Source organism: Anastrepha ludens, chromosome 6, assembly GCF_028408465.1.
Source record: "Anastrepha ludens isolate Willacy chromosome 6, idAnaLude1.1, whole genome shotgun sequence".
Lineage (NCBI taxonomy): Eukaryota > Metazoa > Arthropoda > Insecta > Diptera > Tephritidae > Anastrepha > Anastrepha ludens.
The window spans coordinates 80,817,845-80,845,820 of record NC_071502.1 but is presented as its reverse complement, the minus strand read 5'-3'; the positions used below and the strand labels follow the sequence as shown (position 1 = coordinate 80,845,820).

General features: G+C 36.5%; 1 protein-coding gene across 1 annotated transcript; it reads left to right on the top strand.

Moving 5' to 3' along the window:
- The first annotated feature begins 15 nt into the window (after window positions 1-15).
- Window positions 16-27,976, top strand: LOC128866597 (ATP-dependent translocase ABCB1). The gene is made up of 15 exons (XM_054107461.1): window positions 16-244; window positions 10,671-10,899; window positions 14,516-14,784; window positions 18,232-18,403; window positions 18,472-18,792; window positions 18,858-19,412; window positions 19,474-19,644; window positions 20,480-21,013; window positions 21,082-21,243; window positions 24,438-24,641; window positions 24,701-24,802; window positions 24,887-25,026; window positions 25,119-25,680; window positions 25,747-25,893; window positions 25,969-27,976. Exons 1-15 carry the CDS (start codon window positions 138-140, stop codon window positions 26,164-26,166), a joined length of 3,873 nt encoding a protein of 1,290 aa, XP_053963436.1. The 5' UTR covers window positions 16-137; the 3' UTR covers window positions 26,167-27,976.

Genomic DNA, 27,976 nt, shown 5'->3' with positions numbered 1-27,976 from the left:
TATTAACCATTAGTTCTAGCCCAAATAATTCAGTCGGGAAAGTAACGTGAAAGCGTTTGGACGACACCAGCATAAAGAGTCATTCGCATCTACTTGCTTAGAAGGGTTTCGGCAGCCGTTAATAACGTCCATTCACTATGACCGTTGCCAACGGGGTAGACAAGGACGAAAAGTCCTATTACAACAATAACTTGATAATGGCAGAATCCTTTCCGGAAAACGAAAAAAAGACAAAGGCTAAACTGTAAGTTCGACGTTGCAGTGATTCATCGATAACTTTATTTGTAGTTCCATAAGTCGCGAAATAAATATTCGACATATTCGTAGGCGTTTGATATTTTTAAGTGCGGTGAAAACAATTGTTTATGAGGGCGCCTCTGAGTCAAGTGTGAAAAAGCAGGTGTGAATAAAAAATGTATATGTGTAGACTATAGACGTAAGCACATATATGTAGATATACATATGCGAACGTTTAAAATTATTTTGGTTTTGCAAGTCATCGGGACTTTCACATCGATACATCAGTGCGTATTTAGTGCATTTAAATATTTACATACTTATGTATTTACGTGTGCGAAACCAAAACAAATGGTGAGCTTCGCGCTAAAATATGTACATACACTCATATGTATGTATGTAAGTGTATGTGTCAAAAAGTGTTAACTCTGTGTCTACAAAGTGCATACGTAATAACAGGACTTTTTGAAAACGGATTTTTCTAGTGAGCCAGCATTTATTTGTGGCTGAATGGTAGATCCCTGAATGATTTGCGAGTATTTGATGGCATGTCAATGCATACAAGCGGAGTTATTGCGTTTTAGGTGACAATTAGCGGGTTTCTGTGGATTATCCAGCTCAGTATCACAATCAATTCACACAGGAACAATACGAATCATTATTATGGGATACGAAACTTTTATTTTGGTGGTAGGAAGAAAGAACAAACATAAACAATTTGTTACATTCTTCCACAAGAATTGTTGTCGAAAATGTATTCGGGATACAGAAATGCAAAGACAGACTTGAACTCAATCGTTTAAATATATTAATTATATGTGGATGTATTCTACGCAATATTTGTAGTTTGTGAATATGACAGTGTTGAGGATGAAAGATCTGTAAATAAGACTAAGAAACTCAATACTTAAAATAACTCAAGAGAAGGATATTTCAACCGAAATTCGGCGTTTTTCAAGAGCTCATCAATTCAAATGTGACTGAATTAAAAAAAAATCTTTTGATGAATTTAATTCAATATGTAATTTATCTATGAAATAAAAGCTTTTCTAATTTACTTCATATTTATATTTAGCTTCATGTTTCTGTATACTCGTACATTCGTTTGTCAGTCCTACCAACTACAGAAGGCTCTGGTGCCAAACTAATCGCGAAACGCAAAACGAGCAGAACGGATCATAAATTTAAGCAGACCTCTATCAAAATCACATTGATGTTGTTGTATTTTTGTGGAAAATTTTTATTCGCTTCACGCTCATTGGCTATTGGAACACAGTTAATATACTATATTTCTGTGCGCATTAGATATGTAACGGATATCCGGCCGCTATCTCGACAAAATTTATTATTTAAAATAAATCTACCGGATAGTAAGTTATTGTACTATTTGGGTCATGAATTATTATCCGGTGTCTGGCCATGCGGATGGCTTCTAAAAATTATTTTAGCTATAAAAATCTTTTTTAGGTAACTAACAATACCTAGCGACTAGGTTAGGTCAGGTTAGAATGGTTGCCCAGAGAGTAGGCATACTTGGATGAAGGATGAAGGAAGTAAGGTGAAGGAAACCGATAGGACGAAAGAAGAGAGAGACGGCTTTTATTTGAAAAAGTAACAAAAATTCTGTTGTAAATATCGACAACTATTTTTGTGTCATATAACTGCGTCTTGGCAATTCATAGCGGACTAAGACCTGTTAAATGGTCTTGCGTATGTAACCCCTTCTACGATGTACGATGCAATTCGCTATGCAGTGCAAGCATTTCTGCTATTAGATCATTATCTATCATTTCTTCGCCGTTGCTTTGTTTATTTGTCTCAGGGCACTTTCCTTTCAAACTATTTCGACAAGTTTAGCCGCCTTTCTGGCATTGGCGAGCTCATACTACAAGTAGTAAGCTCCTTAAGCGACGTATATGTGTCTATATTTTACTATTATATAAAATGCTGAAATTATATGGATGTTTGGATCTTAAATGTCTGCTCATAGCAGGCGCACCAGAGGAGGACAAAAGTTTATTATATAGCCTAAAATTCATTAATTCAGACGCAAATAATAAATAACCTAAGATTTACCCATGATGGAAAGAATAATGAGATGACGCCTATTGTGGTATCGTTACTTTGCGCTCAGCGAATTTGACAATGAGTTACGTGGTTTTAGCACCAGTATGGCCAGATTACCATTTTCGTAACTTGATTTAGCATTTTTGTTTGTTATTTAGTCTCGGAGTTTTAGTTCTTTTTTCGTGACATTTTGTTAGCCTGTTCTAATTACAAGGAATGCTTATAATTTTGTAAAATATACATTTTTTAAAAATTAGTTCAATAATTCACTTAGTTTTATTTAGCTTTACTTTTTGTTAACATCTGGTCGCATTGCCCGCGATGGCAGTGTTGTTGGTGTTTTTCTGCTTTCAGCATTCAAATCTCTCTCGCTACTGCAGTGTTGCCTAGCTTTGGATATAAAAACGCACTAAAATGCCCACTGAAAGAAAATAAAGCACCAAATTTTTATTGAATTACTTAAAGAACTTTGTATGCGTGACAAATTGTCTTTAAAATGTGCGTTTTTTTTAAATAGATGTGTGGATGAATGTGGATATGTACAAATTAATTTATGATTTTTTTTGTTAAAATAAACTCTTTTGTTAAGGGAACGACTTATTTGCCATATTTCAAGTTATGTAATAAAATAAGGTACGCTTTTTGTAAAAATGTCGTTATGGGGTTTTCAGTATTTTCTGGTATTCTTTTGCTTATTTTTACTATGAATACACCTCTTAATGCCCTATGCCCCACTAAGAATCGATGACCGGGAGAAACGATTACACATCTATGGTTTTATTTCGCATTCAGCAAATTCAAACGCTTTTTAAAATGTGTAAGAAGGTTTTCAGTCTTAAGAAGAATTGAGAGAAGAAGATTTAATATTCTTGCATAACCTTAAATGGAGCCAAACATTCAATTTTGCAGTTTCAAATTATCATTTTTTATAAGAGTCAACATTTCATTAGCACTAAAAGCTTTTCATAGTGGCCTTTTTTAATCTTCTTTTGTTTAATAATATAGTTTTTTTTAACTTACTTACAGTTTCCGTAACTTTGAATTAAAATAAAAGAAACAAACATGAAACTTAAAAATTTTCGCATTTTGGATATAAAAAAATAAACACAACTCGGCAAACGTGACGTCACGCACTCTTGGTGGGCGCAATCATGTTTCTATCATTCTTGATATTTACCTCCCTGCCGTTTTCTCTTTGCCTATTTTCACTTCAAATTTCGAAGTATTTCCACACTGGCAATTTTTTTCTCATTGACGACATGGCTAACTCTTTTCGTACCAATTGAGAAACAAGTAATCAAAACAATCAGCTGTTTTAACTTGTTGATGTTCAGAGCTGTAGAAGTACTTAACGCTTTTAAGATTTGCAACAATTTTGGGGGAAAATTAAATGTGCAACAAAAATGTGAAAACATATTTTTACATTTACTTTTGAACAACATACGACCTGCTGCGCTCTATTCACATAATTTATTCTGTCCAATAATAAATATTATATATTATATTGATAGCGAGACAATAGACTTGTTATTTGGTCATGTGGCAAGTCAGCTCGCCGGATATCCGATATTAGACCAAATCACTATCTGTTGCAACTCTAATTTGCACTACAAAATTATGATCGAGCAAAACTGTACATTTACCTGTTAGTTGAAAAGTAGATAAGGTAAATTTTACCAAGGATGAAAGATAACCAGGCTTGGCCACCAGCTATGTTTAATCGCTGAGAGTCGGTGTTCGGTCTGATCTTGGCCATACCTCTAAAAATCTTCTCATCATGAATATTTGATCGCATAAAATTGGTGATGCAGGGAATACTTTCATCTACGTACTATACTCGTATATATTTTTAAATGGTTTCTTTTATTGGAAAGAGTAAACCTTGCCATTAAGCGTGGAATACAATTTCATTCAAATAACTTCTAACGGCTGGTTTTGTAGTAGCCCATTGTGCCAGCCCTATTTTTCACAAAATTTGTCGCGAGTTTCGACACTTATGCGATAAATTTAATTAAAATAAATACATAAAAAAAAAAAATATTCCAACTATTGAGTTGGCTTTGGATAATTAGTTTACTATTTATTTTTAAGTCTATGGAATCGGCTGATTATCCGACTTCCGAAGATTTTCCAATATTTTTAATATACATATATCAACTTTTTGAAGCGGAAACCAACCGACTTTGTAAACTTCTAAGTCTAATAAATTAGATTTCTAACACATCAGGGACATTCTTTTAGTTGTCAAAGCCAAAAAAGTTGGTAGTTCAAATTCTAAGCACTCGATATACCACACTGTATGTGTACAATTGTTACGTTTCTCTTTTGTTCTGTATTTCAGTGACCAATTTATGGCACGCATCTGGAGTTTACGCCGACTCAAATGACAAATGTCTTTTATGAAAAAATTTTTTTCTGTCAGAAATGCACCAAATGGCTTGCCGTTGTATGTCGAGCGGTGAGCGTCGATAAAAAAACTTTTTTTACAATATGAGCCCATTCGGCTAAGCGGTCAAAGTACTTCAATCGCCAATATTTTGCACTTTTGTTTAGCAATAATAGATATTACATTTTTGAAAAAAGTCGTACCTTTATAATCACCTTAAAAATTTTATCAGCAATATTCTTTATTTTTTATTGCTAAGAAAATCATGCTCCTTAACCTTTTTTTTATCATAAAAATACAATTGAAGTCTAAAATTTATAATACTTGCCTGCTTTAAAAGCTAATAAAATTTTATCAGTACTTAGTATATTTATGCATGTCATGATAGGTATTATGACAAGGCGCTTCCCAATCTTTTGGCAGTAATGCGTGTTTCTAAAGTAAATATTTGTTTCTGACTTGAAATTTTTGCAAAACGTACAAAATGCAAGGGCAAATATGTAAGCATTTTTTCGGGCAATTTTTTATTTATAGAACGGTTTAATACAAGGCGCATTCATTAAAAATGGGGGCACTAGACCAACAACAATGTTTTGTACGTTTGTTCGGCACGGCAAAGTAGAAAGCAAGGAATAAATTTGCCTTGTTTCATTCTGTAGTGACAGCCACATGGACACGGCGAAAGAAAAAACAAATCAGCTGATTCAGCAATGAATTGCTGCAGGAGGCCTACCCAGACCATACTCCGTCGATTTCAACATGTGAATACTGGTTTCGACGATTCAAAAGTGGTGATTTTCACACCGAAGACAAGGAGCGTCTTGGCCAGCCCAAAAAGTTCGAGGACGCAGAATTGGGGGAATTGGTAAACGAGGACTCGTGCCAAACCCAAGAAGAGCTTGCTGAATCATTGGGCGTTTATAAATCAACCGTTTGCAAGCGTCTAAAAGCGATGGGAATGATCGAAAAGCAAGGACATTGGGTCCCGTACGAGTTGAAGCTGCGCGACGTCGAACGGCGACTTTTTACGTGCGAATTGCTGATCGAGCGACAAAATCGGAAGGGTTTTTTGCATCGGGTGGTGATTGGCGACGAAAAATGGATCCACTACGATAACCCAAAACGCAAAAAATCATGGGGTTTGCCCGGCCACGCATCAACGTTGACGGCCAAGCAGAATATTCACGGCAAGAAAATCATGCTCTGCATTTGGTGGGATCAGGTCGGCGTCGTATATTTTGAGCTGCTCCAACCGGGCGAAACAATCACGGGGGATCGTTACCGACTGCAATTGATGCGTTTAAGCCGGGCATTGAAAGAAAAACGGCCGGAAACGGTAAAAAGGCACGACAAGGTTATTTTGCAACATGACAACGCTCGGCCGCATGTTGCTCAACCTGTCAAAAAATACCTTGGAACGCTTGGCTGGGAAGTGTTACCCCACCCGCCGTATAGTCCAGACATAGCTCCCTCCGATTATCATTTGTTCCGGCATATGAGTCTCGATTTGGCGGACCAGCGGTTCTCCTCGTACGAGGCTACCAAAATATGGGTTGAGTTATGGATAGCCAAGTAGCGGCCAGAATTTTGGAGGAACGGCATCCGGAAATTGCCCGAAAGATGGGCGAAAGTTGTAGCTAGCGATGGCCAATACTTCGAATAAAATATTTTGTACCGTTTTTTCACAATAAAGCCCCAAATCTTCGAAAAAAACCTTTAAAACTAATTCAACCTCCATACTAAAAGTAGGATCCTCCCAAAGAGGCTGTTTGAAATAATTTCTCGAATATCAAAAAAAAGTTTACCTAGATTCTACAATATATATTATAAAAAAAAAAATTTTACCATGATGAGTTAAAGCCTAACATGGGTTACAGAGGGTGTTCTTTCACATATTATATTGTAAAAAAATGATTATTGAAAAAAGTTAAGATGTGTCAAAATTTATGCAGTTAGAAATTTTACATATACACCCCGTTGCTTAATTATAAATGCACAATAATCTTATTTATATTTTTGATTGTGTTTTACAAAAAATATTTTCACACGTACCTTTTGCAAAAGCAACAAAAACAACATCACTTGTATTATAATACATTCACATATGCATTAATACCCTATAAATCCACCAAATTAATCTACCCGTTCACATATGGCAGATTACCTGCAAACTTGACAATAAGCTGTCAGTACTGCTTTGAGAGGCTTTTCTTCATAGAAATTATTTTGGTGGAATATTTCGGTGTTTTTGGTTTCTTTAATTGTTATTAACGATATGAAGAAAATACAAGGAGAAAGAATAGCTAATTTAATTGTGCAATTGGCTGCTAAAAATAAACAGTTGGAGGAAATCCGTATGCGACGTTTACTGAGGTTGCAAAAATTATGGCAGCAAAACGCATGCGAAATTCGATATTACATTTTATAATAAGTAATAAGAGGACAAAACGTTTACGGACAAACCCTTTTTTCTGTAAAATGAATCCATAATTAATAATATTTAACAAAAATTTTATTAGAATTATGTTTCCAGACCTGTTTTCTTTGCCGGCATCTATTTCATTTAGTTTTTATTTTGATGTTTCTCTTTACATTCGTAATAATAATTATCGATAATACAGAAAGCACAGGGTTGTATGTCAAAAAGTGTCGGTAATATCTGGGATTATTTTATAAACTCAGATTTTGGGAGAGAAATTTTGTTTGGGAAATCGCGCTTTTTAATTACCGATTTTGAGTTAAGCGTGAAAAAGTAGATAATCTACTTGTATGTGAACGTATTATTAGGAAAGAAGAGAGAATACAAATATAACTGTTGCAAAATTATAAATGTACATTGGATATTCTTTTAAATTATTTTTTATTTGCTCTACCTAGTAGTGTGTGGTATTTCCATCCCTTTCAATTACTTCAAAGATCCTATTCGGCATTGTATCAAATAACTTTTGCAATAGTTGCGTGTTAAGGAAGTCCCATGAAGAAAAAATCGCATCTTTCCTATTTCCTTTGCCGCTTATTTTGCTCACAAACTGCTCGAACCAATGCACCCCACCCTATTGAAATCTGGAGAAATTTCAGACCACTAAAGAAAGGGGATGCACTGTACGGCAAATCAATTCAAAGTGCGGCGAGATGAACGACAGGCCGCATTATTTTGTTGGAAAACAAGATTTTTGCCAGAATTCACATTGAGAAATGACAGCAATTTATCCGAAAGTAAGCTAATGGTGTATTTCTGGCATGAAAAAGCTCTTCATAAAAAATCTCTGCCATTCGAAGATGGCTTGAAACTGTAGGTCCCTCCATTTGTGGAACAACATCAAGACTTACGCGACAAATAGGAGGAGGAGCTCGGTCAAACACCCAAAAAGGGTGTACGCGCCAATTACATATACATATATATGAATATATGTATATACAATATATAAGCTTATGCACTCTTCGGAATTCATGCGTGTTGATGGAAAGTGGATATTGATATTTCCAAGTGTACTCACAACTCCCCACACCATCAGAGAGGTAAAATTTGGAAAACTCATACATTGTTGAAAATTGTTTTCTCTCTTCTTGCCTAATACAAATGATGTGGTTATAATTATGCAACGGGTTGTATACCTGCTGTTTTTTAATCATCGCATAATTTAATGTTCTATACCAACTTTAAGCAGCTTTTCCTTACTGGTTATTGAAAAATATGCGCACCAAAGTTTTACAATACCTCAATTACTGTTCGCGCTAACGCATACTTGTAGGTAACATACAAAGTTTTTCAACAAGGAATTGGGTTTTCAAAAGGACTTCAAGAACTTTGTTGTTTTGGTTTATATGCATTAGAAGCTTTGGTAATTGTTACAATGAATTAAACTAAAAGAATCCACTATAAAAATAGGATATCAGCAAAAGTTAAATATCGTAAAATTCGTTATATTTTCGGTCAACACAATCATTTTTCTGAGACCACTAAATATAATAGAATGATAGCAGAAAATCGCCGAACATGCAAACACTTGCCTTATTTATGCCTTTCTCAAACAAACTAAATATCTATATTGCTAAAACCCTTTGACCGAAAGTTCTCGGAACAACCTCCAGGTGACGCTCTACATCAACTGATTTGAGTTCTGTTTAGGTTGTCACATCTGGGATTAACATTCCTATCAAAATTGTATCGCCTTGCCTGATATATTTCTGTTTGAACGAGTCAAAAACCACTACCGAGAACGCGTTTTAACAGCCGAAAGAAAGTAATGGAAAAATGGAAGACGACTCTGATGGCTATATCGAAAATAGAGTTCAAGAAATGTTTCGAGAGCTGAATCAAATGCTGTCATAAGGGCGTTGCAGTTGATGGGACGTACTTTGAAGCCGATAATATGACTTTTGAGGAATAAACTTATATTTTGAATTTACTGAATATATTCCGGGAACTTTTTGACCAAGGTGGTAGTACTTGATAAGATCAAATTTAATATATGCACCAGTTTGATAGAAACTTAATATTTCGAGAATGTTTGATTACCGCACGATCACTTTTTGACCAAGGTGGTAGTACTTGGTAAGATCAAATTTAATATATGCACCAGTTTGATAGAAACTTAATATTTCGAGAATGTTTGATTACCGCACGATCACTCGGTTTTCCTAAACGTCTGAAGTGACAGACAGAAAAACGAATTGGCCGTACCCACGTGACTCGAACCAGTGCATCCATAAAAGCCGATCGTAGAAATCCTCTTAGAAAGCAGAAAATCATGTCCAGGGAAATTAATGTATTAACTGGTGATCTTTTGACAAGAAGAAAAAAATTAAACTTGACAGATGCAAGCCGCTTCTTCGGCGGCACGCGGTCAACTGCCATGAAAATATTATTTTCACAGATGAGAAAATGTGCGCTGTTGAACCAGTTTTTAATAAGCAAAACTACAAAATCTATGCTAAAATTTCAAAGACGCTATAATAATTGTTTCAAGCGTTCAGCGTGGCCACCAACCAGCCTCCGTAATGGCGTAACATCTCTTCACTTCTGCGAAAAAGGGGTTAAGACCGTGGCAAAAGTGTACCAGGAGGATGTCTTAGAAGACATGGTGAAGCAGTTGAGCAGTACTCTCTTCAACGGAGAGCGTTGGATCTTCCAGCAAAATTCCGCTCCAGCCCATATGGCAAAAACCACCCAGCAGTAGCAGCTCAAAAGCAATATTACTGCGTTCATAGCCGCAGAAGATTGACAGTCTAGAAGTCCAGATCTGAACCCATTGGATTACAGTTTGTGGTCAGAATTGGAGAACATAGCCTGTCGAAAATGTCACAGAAATTTGGAGGATCTCAAACAATCTTTGCTTCGAGCAGCGACGTCTATAGCTGAATGGCCTAATCGTTTGAAGGCTTATTTATGCAAAAGCAAATGGTGACCATTTCGAATGAAAATTAAATTTTTTTTTAAATATTTACATGATTAAATAAAACTCAGTATAAGTACATACAAGAGTGTGGCGCAACGCCTATTTCCCCTGAGTTTGTAATAGTCGTGTTTATTTTTATGGTTTCATTTCATACATTAAATTTACTTCAGAAGTTACTACAATATGCCATCTGTAGCATTTTTGGAAAAATCTTTTATATAGAAAATGGGTGTGATTATTGTGCGATTAATCCATTTTCAAAACTATCTATCTTAGGTCAGGGGAGGCGTGTGCACCAAGTTTTGTTGTGATATCTTAAATTTTACTTGCGCCGATTTTTATAATTTTCGTGCTTGAATAAAATTGCTTTAGTATAGAAAACAGTATTTGAATGGAAATGGCGATATAAATGTCGAAAAGCGCAGGTCTGCCTAATGCAACCACTTTAATCGCTTTTCAATTTGTACAAGTATAGTCACTACTAAAATTATCTCCGGTTTATTGAAACTCAATTACATTCAGTTACCTATTTTGCTAGTTTGTATATTTATTGCTTTTACTATTGTATTATACTTGAATAGACAAATCTCTAATGGTGACGCACAAGAAGTTCCGACGAGCAAAAAGGGGAAAAAATCAAAAAAAAGAGATGACGACAAAAAAGATGTCGCGGAGCCGGTTGCATTTTTCAAAATGTTTCGATATGCGACGATGAAGGACCGATTATTATATGCCTTGGGGATTATATGCACCATAGCGACCGGCCTGACAACGCCTGCCAATAGCTTGATCTTTGGTAATTTAGCAAATGTAAGTAAAAAATATTTTCTTTTTTGGAGGGGCCTCACGTACTCAAGTACTCGTCTGAAATAAATATATTTGTATGTTTACAAATATCTTTTGTTTGCTTATCTTACTTATGTCTGCAGACAAATTTACAATTTCAGTCTAGCTATCTTATCATTCTCTAAAATTTCTAGGCTTTTAATTGCCATACATATTCATACATATATGTGTATGTGTGCACATAAGGGTGCACTAATAGAAATTACAATGAGGCTACTAATAACAACTTCAGGATGGACGTCATCTCAGTTCCCAGGGAAAGTATCAAATCTGAAGCCACGATTTTCTTACAAACTAAACTGCTCACTCAGACTTTTATTAGTGTTTAGGTGAAACAGGCTTCCTCTTGAACTGGAATTCAAGGGGCACCTCTCATAAAGCTCCAACCGCACTCTTCGAGCTTAGCGGGCTTCCATTTTCCTCGGTAATGCCTTTTGAATGCAGCGACATCTTGATAAAGCACTCTCCGTGCTCCTCACTAACTAAAACTATATTTTCATTATAAAAGCTCAAATGTGACTGAAGAAAATGCCAATGCCCAAATCATTCCATTTTATAATAACAGTTCAACAACACTTTTATTTATTTGCAAAAGTTAGCAGATTTTTGAAGTGAAAACTTCTTTAGAATCGTTGGGAGTGATTTGAGACTCGATGAAACGAAAAAGCGACACTCTTGGCTACGAAGCGTTATATGTTGATATACGTACATATATGTATGTGTGTGGCTGCGTACTGCTGAGCCACGCTCGTATAGTGAGTATTGTAGTATGTATACTACACTGCCTATTACTTGCTTTGTTGTTTAGTTCAAGCGTCATACGTATGTATGTTTGTATGTATGCTAGTACGTATGTGTGCGCGCCTGCGTATTACGGAGGTACGGTGAGCGAGAAGGCATTATGTATACCTATACTACACTACCTAATACTTGCTTAGACCAAGCGTCCTACGAATGTTTGTGTGTATGTTAGTACGTCTGTGTAAAATACGCGTTACGACCCTCATAATAGCAACCGCGTGTGCTGTATTGCGTTCGTATTTTTATATTCGTAAATATTTTCATTTTTAAATATTTACCGCAATTATGCCGAAAAATAATGCAGAAAAGTGTCGTGAATATCGACAGAAAAAAAATCAATAAATAGCATCACGGAATTCATTCACGAAAATTTAATAAAGTATACACCAGAAGTATCGCGGATACTTAGAAAAGATTACGATAATGTTCCAATGATTTTAAGTGGCGATTTTAACGTAAATTTTGCATTGAACACAGCGGTTCCTTTAATTGACTTTCTCAATACAACATTCAATTTAAAAATGTGTAACAATCGCACTGAATCGACAACACGATCGAAAACAACAATTGACGCGGTATTTCAAAGATATGTTGACAATATCGAAGCCAAAGCATTTGTATCATATTTTAGCTATCATAAGCCACTCGTATCATTTGTTGAAATTGAAAACATTGAGGATGAATAATAATAAAATGAAGAAAATAAAATATGAACTTTATAGCAATATTATAATGAACCTATAATTATCCCGCTCCTAATGCTGCTTTCGTCTCATTCTCTCTCAGTTTGTTTTACGGAAGGTTTCACTTCTATCGCGTCTAACCGTTAGACTGGTGTTTTTTTTTTGTTATCAATTTTTTGTGACGAATGAAAGATGAATTTTCACTTAGCTTTTTAATATCTAAACTTACGAAAACGACCTCTTCGAAATTTGACTCACTAAGCTATTAAAATTTTTGCGTGAAATAAGCAAAACCATTTGCAGGTATGCGTTTTAAAAAATGAGGATTCCTACAATTTGTTCCATTCCATTGTGGAAAATACTGTGACACGTCCATACTCAAAGGCTAGTAAACTAAGAATGAATTAATAGATTGAAATAAAACATCACATACGTTCATAATGGGTAATCAATTTAGAGTTATCGGATTTTTAATTGAAATAAAACAGCTAAAATGCAAATTCATTCGGCCAACTTTATAATTTTTTTGTAGAACCATTCATGACATTTACTTTTTAAAGATAATTCTTTTCAAATGTTGGCAGCAGCTGCACTGTAATTCGGCCATCCGTAAGCACCAATTTTGAATTACTCGCTGATGGACTTCGGTCGGTATCTCGTGGGTAAATTTAGTAATGTTGGCTTCCAATACCTCAATCGAAGCTAGTTTATCTAGACTTTACATACCCTCACAAATAAAAGTGCAAAGGAGTGATATCACACGATCTTGGTGGTCAATCCTCTGGTCCGAGACCAGACGATGCAGCAAATCCATTGTTCCGGGGGATGTATGTAAGTGGCATCGTCTTGTTGGAACCAAATATTGTGGAGATCACGGGTTTCAATTTCCGGCATCAAAAAGTCACTGTTACATTGGCGCTAGTGTCGTCTTTGAAAAAATAGGGCCGATGATTCCTCCAGTCCATAGTTCACCCCAAACGGTTGTTTTCAATGGATGCAATGGCTCTTCAGCCCAAATGCGGCAATTTTACTTCTTGATGTATCCATTAAGCCAAAAATGGGTCTCATCGCCGTACACCATGAGTTGGCCTGTGCGCGCGATGAACATACCTTCGATTTTTGTAATACAATTGTACAATTTGTAAACGTTGCTGCGGGGTAAGTATTTCCATGATGAAATGTCAATGAAGACTGAAAAAAATTACGTATTTAGTTTGACAGTAGCCCCGCGTAATCTGTCAAAAAACCCTATTTGAAAAAGTACCTCCAATCTGATTACGTTTTATAACCGGTCTGTGACTGTAAGACTGGTAGTTTTCATAAGGCAGCAGCAGTAGTAATTTTTAAACCTCGGTAGCCCCAAGTAAAATTTTCTGCTTAAAATTTCTGAACAAATTTTAACCCTCTAGCTCCCCTTTTAACTATTGTAATTTTCATGTAAGTTCTTTGTAAGTTCAAAAAGATCTACCAAGAAGGAGTTAGGGGGCTAATATGTCTGCCAAAAAGATGCTCGCCAAAATTTATTTCAGGTTTCTGGAAATAGTAACGGCATTTCAAATTCAATTATATCTTATTTGTAACCCACAATAAAGAAATTGTGATGGAGTGGAATTAAATCCCCTTGAGGTTTGACTGCTATCCATGGATACTACTGCTTGCAATTGGTTTGGGTGAAGCTGCTCCACTGTGTTATCTAACAAATAGTTTTATTTATCAACAACGCAATTCAATTGCACAATTAAGCGCAAATAATCTGGCATTGTTGAATTTTCAGATTACCTTGCCAACACAACAACAAAGTCTATACTATATTTGCCATCACAATTTGCAAACGCCATGGTGCCAATTCATTTGTAGTCAATTGTAAACTGCAATAGTATATATGCATGGCTGTGTCTGTAGACTTTTTGGCCTGGTTTAAAGAAATTTAAATATACCTGAATTCAAAATACACTAGTGAGCTTTGCATATGAATTGATCATCTTTTCAGAGTTGCTTTATGACATAGGGCGATTCGGTATTTTTTTATATTCGGTTTTTCTTAGCTACCAAATTTAAATATGAAAATAACGGTAAATCTTATTTTGCATTTTTAGTCAATGATCGATTATGGCACTCCAGCAAATGGCACAACCAGCTCGGCAGTGGATTCTCTTTTGGATGCAGTGGAAACATTTGCTTTTCAAAATAGTATGATTGGCATAGTGATGCTCGCGTGCAGTTATATATCGATAACGACCTTCAATTATGCCGCCCAAGCACAAATTGTGCGCATTCGCGGAAAATTCCTTAGGTCGGTGTTACATCAGGATATGTCATGGTACGATTTCAACCAGAGTGGAGAAGTGGCTAGCAGAATGAACGAGTAAGTCAAATTACTTTTTTTAATTGTCTTATATTTAATATATGTATGATAATTTTACTTATTCCTTGGAGTACAAAAAATTGGATGTTACGGTTAATATTATTTTAAGATATCCCGCGTTTATAAAAAATGTAAAAAATCGGAGAAAATATTTTGCCTTTACGTTAACCTGACTTTTGCTGAATAGATAATTTGCTGTAATATTAACACGAAATTTCATAAGTATAAACCGAAACAACTAAGATAAGACTTGCACCGTTTCCACTTTCGCAGACGTAAAGTTTTAACAGCAAACTCATTCCCGCCTCAAAATATGTAGCAACTGGCGTTTTTATTTCATTTGCCGAGCAGACCACTACATACTACAGTCATGCATTGCCGCGCACCGCAGGATTAAGCTCTTCCCATAAGAGCGACTCGTTCAAAGATTTCCCGAGTCACAAGACTCAATAAATTTATCAAAATGTGTATAGCCGTGCCAAACTGATTGAGATAACAAACCATATAAGAAATAAAGTTCAAAAAAGTAAACCCGTAAACAAGCTCATCCAGAAGCTCAAGTAACACTCACTCACAACATTCCTCGGGTCCCCAACTCTTCCCACTCTTCCTCCTCTAATAACAATGTAAAATTAATTTATCAAAGCCATTAAGTCGGCTAGGTAATGTAGTCGGCGTACACTTTTCGAAAGCGACATTTTATTTACATAAATGCTCCAAATGCATGAATTTCAATAATAAGTTTGGTTGACCTTTCGTGAACAAATTTAACGCAGCCTACGACGATTACAGATTTCGGTTGGCTAACATGTTGCTCATAAGCTATGTTTTTACGACTGTCTCCATACGGGGCATCCCATTCATGGAGTCCGTCACGAGAATAACAATCTTTATCTTAAGTTTGGATCATCAATTGAAGCATTGCTGTAAAAATTTTGTCCGTTTTTATCGGGCTACTTTTAAAAAGGAGTACACTCGGTGGACACAAAGGGTGCTTACAGTGCTACATGTCCGTCCATCATCCTGAACTGTTTGGTAATCCCAACAGCTACTGTAAGAAGCCTGTGCCGAAACAGTTTATAATTTTGTCATCAATCATACTAGAAGTGCTGAATTGATTCCATATCTTCTTCGTCTCTAGAATTCTTGCAGAAATCGCTATGCAGGGTGCCGAGCCTGGTGTTTGAATGATCTTTAGTTATATGCCCCATTAATATTCCTATGAGGAACCTTATATTCGTTTTTAAGAACCTTAATAACTTTTCAGCATGCTTGTACTCACTTCCCAAGCCCTGTCTCAGACCCTTCGTTTGCGTCCACGTCTGCCTCTGAAAAATTATGTCGCTGGGATAAAGTATAGATTGACGCTGTGCCGTCAAAAAGTTCGTAGGAGTCTTGACAAAGTTTACCAAGTTTGATATCCAGAAAGGAGTTAAACGCAGAAAAAGTTCTATGTAAGAGTACTGTAAATAGTGTAGTCGTTTTCGAAGCAATAGTTTGTGTGCCACGTTCTTTTTTGGAAGTTCCATCTTAAGAAAAATACTACTTTTTTATTTAATTTTTCGGAAAACAACTGCCTTAAAAAAATTCAATAAAACGGTGGACCTAATCATGTTCGGAAACTTTAGAGCAGTTAGAAACCGTAATAATTGGACTAAAATTCTGCGAAGTGTCTTAAAGTTGGAATAGCGGAACATTTGATTCGAATTATATGTTATTTAGCGAATTTTGAAGCGGTGGCAATATCGGCCAATTATTCTTTGAAAATGCTGCAGGAGATGCCATTTCGGTCAAAGATAAGGACTACAGAGGCATGATAAAAGGTTACCGGATTGGTAGCCGGAAATTGAAGACATTGACGTGGCCTGTCTTTGTTTTCATCAGCCGCGCCCTGTTCGGTAATCGTATCAACAGCCGTATCGGCAATGTCAATTGGTCACTACGGAGATACGATTTGCCGACCTGAGACTTTATTTTGTGGGATGCCGCCAAGCATCGATGATATGTGTATCAACGATTCAGGCGCTTAGCGCGAATACAGCCTAAGCCGTTCGTGAGATAGAGCCATCAACCGTCAATAAGATCTTCGAAAAGTAGCTTAGCAGGACGCGCTACTGCGAGACATCAATAATAGGAATGTTTTCACTTTCGAATGCACCATTAATACAAGGCGAAGTCCAAAATAAACAAGACTGAGCTAAAATATGTAGAAACGACAGGAGCTTTGTTCTGATAACTTCAAGTTTATTTATTCAAAATAGTCCCCTCTGGCCTCGATACTCTGTTTTACTAAAAGCTAAAAGCTTTTCGAAAGAGTGTTTCAGGTCATTGACCGGAATGTTCTTCAGGATGTCGGTACAAGCCTTTTGGATGGCCTCTACGGACGCAAAACGTTTTCCTTTCATAGCTAAACCCAATTTTCCAAGTAGGTAGAAGTCACAGGGAGTCATATAAGCGAATACGGTGAGTGAGTATTGCTTAAAATGTAATTTCTAGTCAAAAAATCAGTCACAGGAGGGGATCGATGAGATGGTGCATTATCTTGCAATAAGCGCCAGCTTCCTCCCTCGCAGTTTCAGGGCGAATTCAACGAATGCAATGCAACAAACGTTTCAAAATGCCACGTTGGCTCGAACTCCTTGTGGATAATTCCCTTGGAATCGTAAAATCAAATGAGCATCGACTTGATTTTTGACTTCTCCAAACACGATTTTTTGTGTGGTGGCTCGTCTGAGGCCTTCCATTCGGACTTTGACGCTTAGTTTTAGGTTCATATTGGAAATACTACGTTTCATCACCAGTTACAATGTTTCAAAGGAAGTTCTTGTTTTTTCTCGCTTCTTTAATGAGGTTTTTCGAATGTTGAGTCCTCAGTTAGCTTGTCCTTAGTTAAAATGCGATAAATCGATGTTTTGGAGATATTCAACTCCGAGTCTATGAATTTCAACGATGATTTCGGTTCATTTTTGGTAATATAAATTTACGAATAATTTCATGGAGTTTTCGGTGATTACTGGTTTTGGGCGGCCCGTATGTTCATTGTCATTTATGTCCCCACAACCATCTGTGAAACGTGTAATCCACTCATGAACTCTGGCTCGAGATAGACGATCAAGGCCATACACTTTTTTCATCAATTTAAGTGTTTCGGTAAATGTTTTACCGATTTTAAAACAAAATTTGATATTAGCTCTTTGTTCGAAATTCATTTTTGTACCGATGACTCAAACATACTGTCACTTTAGGCGCAATAACTTTGCTTTCATTGAACCGAATGTCACCAAACTTTCACTGGAAGTCAGCTAGGGATGTACCTTGTAACGCAGTAACTCACCTTGTATACCGAAACAATTATTTTTTTTTCATTATCTTGAATTTTTAAAATGAAACCATTATACATATAATATATGTATGCTTACATGCAATTACCAAAATCTTTATTTGCAGAGATTTGTCCAAAATGGAGGATGGTATAGCCGAAAAGGACGTTATGTTTTTGAACTATATTGTGTCCTTTATTGGTTGCCTAGTGCTGGCTTTTTACAAAGGTTGGCTACTGGCGTTAGTCTGTCTTAGCAGTCTACCGGTTACTTTCATAGCACTGGGCGTTGTTTCGATCGTACGTACCAAAGATTTATACGGAAAATGCTTATACGAATATTAAATTGTTTTTTTTTTTTTTGCTAGGCGACTTCAAAGCTGTCGAAAAAGGAACTGAATGTTTATGCTAAAGCTGGAAATATTGCAGAAGAAGCATTGAGCGGCATTCGAACTGTGAAAACTTTTGAGGGCGAATACAAGGAAATCTGCGCCTATAAATCGCAAATTGTTGACGCTCGGAAAGTAAATATCAAGCGAAATATGTTTTCTGGCATCGGATTCGGGCTTCTCTGGTTTTTCATTTACGCTTCCTACGCCTTAGCTTTCTGGTTTGGAGTTGGTTTAGTCTTAAAGAACTACGCTGGAGAAGAAGCTTACAGCAATTATACTCCTGGTAATATGATTACGGTATGTCAAATAAATAACTTGCCTTCTTCGGAACTCTTACTAATTTAAAATATATATTGCTATAGATATTTTTCTCAATCATGATGGGTTCCATGAATATTGGCTTAGCCGCGCCGTATATCGAAGCTTTTGGCATTGCAAAAGGTGCATGCGCCAAAGTATTCAAAATCATCGAACAAGTACCGACAATCAATCCAATCGATCCGAAAGGCAGGAATTTGAACCAACCTTTGGTACATATCGAACTACGCGACGTTAGTTTCAAATATCCATCACGCGAGGAGGTGCTAGTTCTTAATAAATTAAATTTGAAAATACACCGTGGCCAAACGATAGCGTTAGTGGGTTCATCGGGTTGTGGTAAATCAACGATTATCCAACTTGTGCAGCGTTTCTATGATCCACAAGAAGGCAGCGTGTATTTCAATGACACCGATTTGAAGGACATAAACATTACTTCGTTGAGGGGGTGTATAGGTGTCGTCGGTCAAGAACCAGTACTATTTGGCACTAGTATATTTGAAAATATTCGTTATGGCAGAGAGGATGCTACAAGAGAGATGGTCATTGCGGCTGCCATCGCGGCAAATGCTCATATTTTCATAAAAAAATTGCCAAAAGTAAGAACAGTTTTTGATATCTGCGTAAAACTTTCATTAAAAACGCACTCCTCCCTTTCAGGGACTTGATACTTTAGTTGGTGAACGTGGCGCTCAACTGTCGGGTGGACAAAAACAACGTATCGCTATTGCACGTGCGCTCGTGAGAGATCCCGAAATACTGCTATTGGACGAGGCAACCTCTGCATTGGATACAGCCAGCGAAGCGAAAGTACAGGCGGCTCTTGAAAAGGTAATTTCATTAAGTTGTTTATATTATTCTATACAAAAATCCATTTCTGTTGGTCTCGCAATCAGAGCGAATTTAATAGTTGATGCTGTTGTATGGTTCTTGTTTGCACCAAGACTTTAGTTCAGACATCTAATATTTTTGCAAAGGCGGACAACATCTTGAAGACCGCTATTTCTAATGTTTTTCATGTGCACTTCAGCGTGCGCTAGTTCGTATGGATATAAAATAATGTTGATCAAGATCTTTAAAAGATTATCGAGCAAAATTAGATACTTTTATTCTCACGCGTATAACCTTTATATTTATTTGAGGATTTCTTAAATTTTTTCTAGATATCTTAGTTTTGAGAAATGTCCTAAAAAATGTTCAACATCCATTTCGTACAATATATTATACAATAGTTCGAAAAATTTCATATTTTTGTGAAAAGCAACTATTTTTAAAGTCTTTAAAATATTTAGTTTTAATCAAAATTAATGCATAAACTAAAGGTAGACTACTAATTATCATACTTTTAATGTGATACATAATTTGTTTTGATCGGCTTACGGATTCTCTATATATTAGAAATATTTATGATATATCCTCTTTTTCTTTAATCCGAAACCGTTATTTGGCAGTATTTCGAGGACTGCATAAAAGGAAAAAAATTAATCTGAATTTTCAGACTCAATGACCAATTTTACATGGGAATTAGATGGTCTGGATCTTGGGTGAAAAATATTATTAATTCTTCCCAAGCAGTGTAATCATTCAAGTTCAGCACATTCGACTCTGCAATTTTAAAAATTCTTACTTTTACATCAATATTCTGTTCTATGTTGTTCTTTTCCAGGCGAGCAAAGGCCGTACAACAATTATTGTTGCGCATCGCTTGTCGACAATTCGACGTGCTGATCGCATTGTGGTAATCAATAAGGGCGAAGTTGTCGAAAGTGGCACACATTCTGAATTGATGGAACTGAAGTCTCACTATTTTAACTTGGTTACAACTCAACTGGGAGACGAGCCTTTGACTGACGACGCTCAAAATGCTGAAAAGTCTCAAAATTTCTTCGGCTCGAAAGACGAAGATGAGGAACTTATTGACATTAAATATGAGGAGGAAGCTTTAGTTGATGAAGATGAAGAGAGTTCGCTGTGGCCTATTTTAAAGAAGAATAAACCGGAATGGCCACAACTTTTGTGTGGGATGATTTCTTCGGTTATTATGGGCTTTGCTATGCCTATTTTCGCTGTGCTTTTTGGAGGAATACTTGAAGTATTGGCCGCTAAAGATGATCCACAATATGTACGTGACAACACGAATCAATATAGTATATATTTTGTGGTAACTGGTATCATCGTTGGTTTTGCCACTTTCCTGCAGGTAATTAAAACTTTCCCTACAAGTTTGTAATGTTAATAAATTCCCAATTACACATTAATTCTACGCAGATATACATGTTCGGTATTGCGGGTGAGAAGCTTACGGAACGTTTAAGAGGTTTGATGTTTGAGGCGATCCTGAAGCAAGAAGTCGCTTGGTTCGACGATAAAGCCAACAGTACGGGAAGTCTTTGCGCGAGGCTTTCTGGTGACTCAGCTGCTGTTCAAGGTGTAAGTACTCATCTACGATTTGTATTCTGAAATGGCAATTTTTACCTCCTAAACGTTAAAAATATGTCAATGTAAACGCAATTCAAAATATCAGTGCTAGGCAATGTTGTTTTTTAATTTTCATCAACTAAGGCGAATCTATTAAAGGTGGTATCGGTAAATCTGCCGATTTGTTTTCTTCTTTCGCCGCGTCTATGTGGCTGTCAGCCCAGAATTAAACAAGGCGAATTCATTCTTTGTTTTCTACTTTGCCAATACTTTTCTTTGAAAATCAAACGTACAAACCACTCTTGTTGGTCTAGTGCCACCACCTTTAATGAATGCGCCTTGTCATCAACCATGGAAAATTAAATGAAAACTAAAATAAACTGTCATTCGCAACGTCGAATGAGACCACACTGCCACAAAAATATCTGACTGAGGTTAATCGACTCCAAATTATGGTGTTCTATAGCTTGAAAATATACCCCTGCTTAAAATATCCGCACCAGCTCTAGGGCTCGACCAGTATTGTCCGCGTCTTGGCAGAAGTTAGTAAATGAAAAGATCTGACATCAAAAAAATCCTAAAGATTTGTAGTATGCGAAGATAATTAAGAAAGTAACGAGCTTGATATTACAGAAAAATAGAGTTTCCCAATAAGAGCGGGTCGAAAAAGAATAAAACAAACTGTAGGTGAGGTGTTAGCAACACTTTTTTTTTTTTTATTAGAAAGGTACAGTTATGCCATTGCGTATAGAATATGACACCTTTTAACTGCCCACCGCGGCTTTGCACATTAACTCGGACCCAAGAGATGGAATTTTAAACGACTTTGCTGTATAGATTCATGAATTTGAGCAACGTTGCTTTTGAGCGCATCTGTCTATTGGGTTTTATTGCCATAGATATGTGATTTCAGAGAACCGTTCAAGAAAAAGTAGAGTATGATCAAGTCGTACGATCTTGGTGGCCAATCACGTCATCTTCGCGAGGGATAACCCAAACCTCAAATCGTTCACTCACAATAGGATTTTATCTTTTGCGTCTAACCCGAATCTGTTCTGGTAACGTAGAACCGACTGCCGTGTGAACCGCATTTTGACCGCTGTTGTTGTTGTTGTTGAAGCAGTTCATTAGGCCTTCCCGTTTGGATGTGAATCTTTAGGACTACTGTACTGTCCACGATAAAGACTTTTCGAAAGATGTTTGGGGCTTTTGTAGAGAAATTCCGGCGCTTCGAATGATCAGTATAGGTACATACATATGTACTTTGCGGTCTAATCAAAATATATGTATACATAATTTTTCAGTGAAAATAAAAATGTATTACAGGTGTCGCTCGAGTTATACGATTAATTGGTTTCGTGTAACTCGCAACTGTGTAAGTGGAGACTCAAATTTAGACTCAACATGTTTAGTGGAAAATAAAATGTTTTATTCTTCTAATCTTAACACTAAATGTTTGAAAGTTTTATAAAAAAAATTTGAATACATAATATCAAAAAACTCTTTGGGTCCTTAATCTAATTACTCGCTGTCGTTGGTGTTGGTGGTGGTGGTCTAAAAATGATGTTATTATTAATATTCCTTCTTTTAAGAGGCAAAGGACCCTCGTCGCTGGAAACTTCTTCATCTTTTTGTTTCTCGGTACTACAAGATGGCACAATCCGCGATACAATTTTTTTATGGATTTGAATACTTATTTAGTTCTGCTGCAAGTATTTCTCTACGGGCTATACAGGGATCTCTTTCAGCGAAATAATTAAGCCTGCAACTCGTTCACCATATTTAAACCATGCTCTACATCAGTCATTGAAAGTTTTTCAGTAGATGTATCCTCATAACTTTCCTCGTCTTTGATGGTCACTAGATTTGATATTCAAAACAAAGATTTTCTTCATCCAAAGGGTTTTCAAATAATACTATTCATTTATGTCTTCACTAGACATATCGTCGAATGAGCAACATTTATAATACGTTCACATTCAATTTTTTTTACGTGGAACGTAATCATCTTCGCACACCACGACAGGAAAAAAAGATTTCCAGCATACGCTAAGAGCTGAAGATTTCAGATCTTTATATATATTATTTTCCAAAATAGAATGAAAAGATATGCGTATATACAATAGTATGACTTAAAAGTTGGTACGACTCGATGCAGCTTAATTAATATCTGATAAATAGTTATTGTTTTGTCCTTTTTATGGAAATTGGTCAAGAAACGTGTAACTTGAGGGAATGTCGCTATCTTTTCCGTGTGACTCGAAAATCGTGTAACTCAAGTACCGTTTATTTCGGGAGGTACCTGTATTATCACTAATCAGAAGCTTTAAAAAGTAAATGTATAATGCTTAAGTTGATTTCCATGTTCAGCTGATTTCAAAGTGTCCATGCTTACCACGAATACAGAACATCAATCGTTTTATGAAAATCTAAGCTATGGGCCGCAGCTCCCCTATGAAGTTCTTGAAGCAACACTTCCTTCAGGGACTTTTAACTTTTATGCCGTATTGCATAGACCCGGGCCTCCAAAATCGAGCATAAACTGAAATCCATCGGACTCAGATCCGCAGAGTAGGGTGGCGTATTGAGACGCTTTTTGAAAAATGAGTTTTCCACCACTCTCTTGTTTTTTTTTTTTTGCTATGCAAACTGGCACCAAATCCTGTTGAAACATCCAATGCCCTTCGCTAAAGTGCTGTTGAGATCAGGAAAGAACAGAAATTTCTAAAATATTCCGGCGGGAAACTTCTTAATTTTTACTCCTTGGTTAGTACTTGAGCTCGTTTGACCACGTGAACGTGTAAGTCAAGACTCGTGTGCAAATTAATCCTAATGAGAACTAAGTGATTCCCAATTCTAATGCATGACGATTAATTGACTGATTCGTTTTATTTTGACATGAGTCATTCACGACTGCTATTTTTTCGTACCTCGACTGGTGCGCGTCTGGCTGGCATAGGAAAATTCAACAGTAAATATAATATGAATAACTCGTACAGCTTGACTGGTGTAACAATTATTGCGTTGGAAATGTGTAAAGTTGCGACCGTGTCTCAGAATTTCGGTAAAGGCTGGTAGTTACCGAAGGCAGTGTAGTCAAGAAAAGTTCGTTAAATTTGTTTACAAAAATATTGAAAATATGTTACAGACATAACAAAAAAAGAGATTGACCTAAAATAATTCAAATAAAAACTTGTATTTTTCAGGCAACTGGGCAACGTATTGGAACTATTGTACAATCAGTGGCCACTATCGGGCTAGGTATTGGCTTATCTATGTACTATGAATGGAGTTTAGGCTTGTTGGCATTGGCATTCGCACCATTCATTCTAATTGCGTCGTATTTGCAGCGCAAAGTTATGGCCCAGGAAAATATGGGCACTGCTAAAACTATGGAAAATTGCACAAAGGTGAGCAATAGACATTTTTTAAAAAAGAAATCCATAGTTTGACTGATTTTTCTTCACAGCTTGCCGTTGAGGTCGTCTCCAATATACGCACAGTAGCGTCATTAGGCAGAGAGGAGATGTTTTACCGACAATACATGGAAATGCTTTACCCCGCAATGGCTGTAAGTTCCGCACATTTCCATTCCTCCACATTTCTAGTAAGTTTTTACTAAAACAATTAACCCAAAAAATTAAAATACTTTCAGAAAGCTAAGAAGAATACGCACTTCCGTGGCTTAGTGTATGGATTGGCTAGATCTCTTATGTTCTTTGCTTATGCGGCTTGTATGTACTATGGAGGTTGGTGCGTGGTAAACAGGGGCATGGAATTCGGTAATATTTTTAAGTAAGTGACCGTAACCGAATTTTAACTTCTATTCTACAAATGGCATAAATTAAATATATCAACCATACATACAAAAATTTACAAATTTACAGGGTTTCACAAGCCTTGATAATGGGCACAGCCTCAATTGCCAATGCATTAGCCTTTGCTCCCAATTTCCAGAAGGGCATTACGGCAGCTAAGAAAATATTTTTACTGCTAAGTCGCGAACCGAAAATTCTTGATAAACCGGGTTTGTCGAGAGACCCATGGCACGCAAAAGGCAAAGTTGACTTCACTGATGTCACGTTTAGCTATCCTACACGTAAAGAAATTCCGGTATTAAGAGGCATAATACTGAACGTATTGGAGGGGAGAAAAGTGGCTTTAGTGGGTTCATCTGGATGTGGAAAGTCCACATGCATTCAGTTGCTGCAACGCTTCTATGATGTCGATGCCGGTTCAGTGGGCATCGATGATGTCGATTTACGAAATGTGTCCCTCTCCAATCTACGCCGTCAGCTCGGTATTGTCTCTCAGGAACCCATTTTGTTCGACAGATCTATTAGGGAGAATATTGAATATGGCGATAATAAGCGGGAGGTCTCCGAACAGGAGATAATCGCTGCAGCCAAAAAAGCGAATATACACAATTTTGTATCGGCACTGCCATTGGTAAGATTCGCACAATGCGCACACATACATATATTTTTATATATTTTTACATATTGCAAATTGCAGGGCTATGAGACGCGTATGGGTGAGAAAGGCGCACAATTGTCTGGTGGTCAAAAGCAGCGAATCGCCATCGCTCGTGCAATGGTGAGAAATCCGAAAATTTTGCTACTTGACGAAGCCACATCTGCTCTTGATGCTGAGAGTGAAAAGGTAATAAACTTTCAATAAATGTGTTCAAATACGTACAAATGCATGCATCTATCTAATTTTGTGAAAAAATTTCAGGTTGTTCAAGATGCTCTCGACGCAGCTAGTGAAGGAAGAACAACCATCAGCATTGCTCATAGATTGTCCACAATTGTCGACTCTGATGTGATATTCGTGCTCGACAATGGACAAGTTGCTGAAAGCGGTTCACATAAGGAGCTGCTGAAGCTGCGTGGCATCTATTACACGCTGTGGAGATTGCAAACCGGTGGTTAATGATAATGTTACGGTTAATTATAGTATTAGTTGTGTTCCAATGCTCAATGATCGGGATCCGGATACAAATTTTGCACGAAAATACAACAACAACGATGTGCTCCTGATGGAGATCCAGTTCAAATTATGATAACTTTTGTTCGTTTTGCTTTACGTCATTGGTAGCACAACTTTTTGTAGTTTTGGTAGCACAACTTTTTGTAGCTTTGGTAGCACTGACAAGTGAATGTATACAGACACATGAATTAAATTAGAAAAGCTTTCATTTGAGAAATAAATTACAAGCTGAATAAAGCATAATAGAATACAAGGTCACGCCTTCCGAATTCGCTGTGTCATCAGGCTTTATGAATAAACAATCAAAAGGAGGGGGAATTACTTGTCTGTGAAGAGAAAGAGTAGGCGAAAGCAATAGAAGCTACTAAACATAAGAAATTATACGCACACAGACACACTTTCTTGTCTCGGCGACCACCCTATAAAAACGCGAAAAAACTGCATTTAAAGGCTTTATTTTTGTTTGTGCTTTCCCAATTTAACACGCGGCACTTACTTTTCATTAGTTTGTTTAGTTTAAATATCACAAATCACAATATTATCAAGCCATTTAGTGAATTTTCACAAGCATGCAAGTTCTCTTCCTTTTGTTTGTTTTGCATCGGAGACGAGCGGACGTCAGACTTGTCAAAATTGCGAAAAATCAAGTAACTGTTTGGGAAAGACTTCACCTTCAGTATTCAACTTGCCTTGGTGCTGAATGCGTCTTTTTTGCAAACAATTTGAATGCTACGCTATTAAGCATAAACTATTACGGCAACTTAATCATATTTGTACCTATTAATATGCTCTTGAAGAGCGCCAATTTTCGGTTGAAATAGCGGGTTCTTGAAAATTAGTTTTAGTGTCCTGTAACTAACTTCTATTAGTGTTTCATCTTCAAGACTGTCATCTTTCAAATAGCAAAGTGTGTATTTTCTGTCAAATGAACGCATTTTTGACAAAATTCTTGTGGAAGAATTGTTTATATATTTGCTTCTTCGTACTACCAAAACAGAAGTCTAGCATCAGTGCTTCTAAGACCCATAAAAAATATCCGGATCATTCCTGTGGGAATTTATCGAGACACTGAGCTGGATAACCCAAGAGAACACGTTAATTAAGTATATATAGATATATGAATCAATATGTTAAGACAAGTGGGAATATTCTACGCTAATTTGGTGTATGAAATGTCATAGGAAATTTCTTGTAAGAAAACACTCAACTCGCTTACTTTGCATTAGATGATTTCTTACACTGATTTTTCTATGTTGTTTCGTAGCTAAAACAAAGCGGGCATTAGGCTTAACATAAGCATAGCACAACATGGCACATATCTACATATATATATATATATGTGTACTTGCATGCTAGAACAAAGTAGTATTAATATTTGTATATGTAGTATTAAGCAAGCGGAAGCAGTAGTCCACCCCGGACTGTCATGCTAAAAAAGAAGAAGTATCAACATTTTATTGTAAAAAAGCAAATGGGGGGTATGTAGTTCGCTAGCTTCTAAGTGTATTCAAAATTATGTATTAAAATAAAATTCCGATTCTGGGTTTGATTAGTCAATCACAATACATCAAACCCTGAAATACATTATTTATTGTAGGTCAGTGCCATGAGCTATTAATTAGCACGATTAAATACACCAAGGAGGGTAACGACATAAGATGTGCGTATGCATATTAGGACATATGTACACATAGTATTACGATATTAGAACAAGGTAGTTTCAATAAAGTGCTTACAAATTTCTGTACGACAA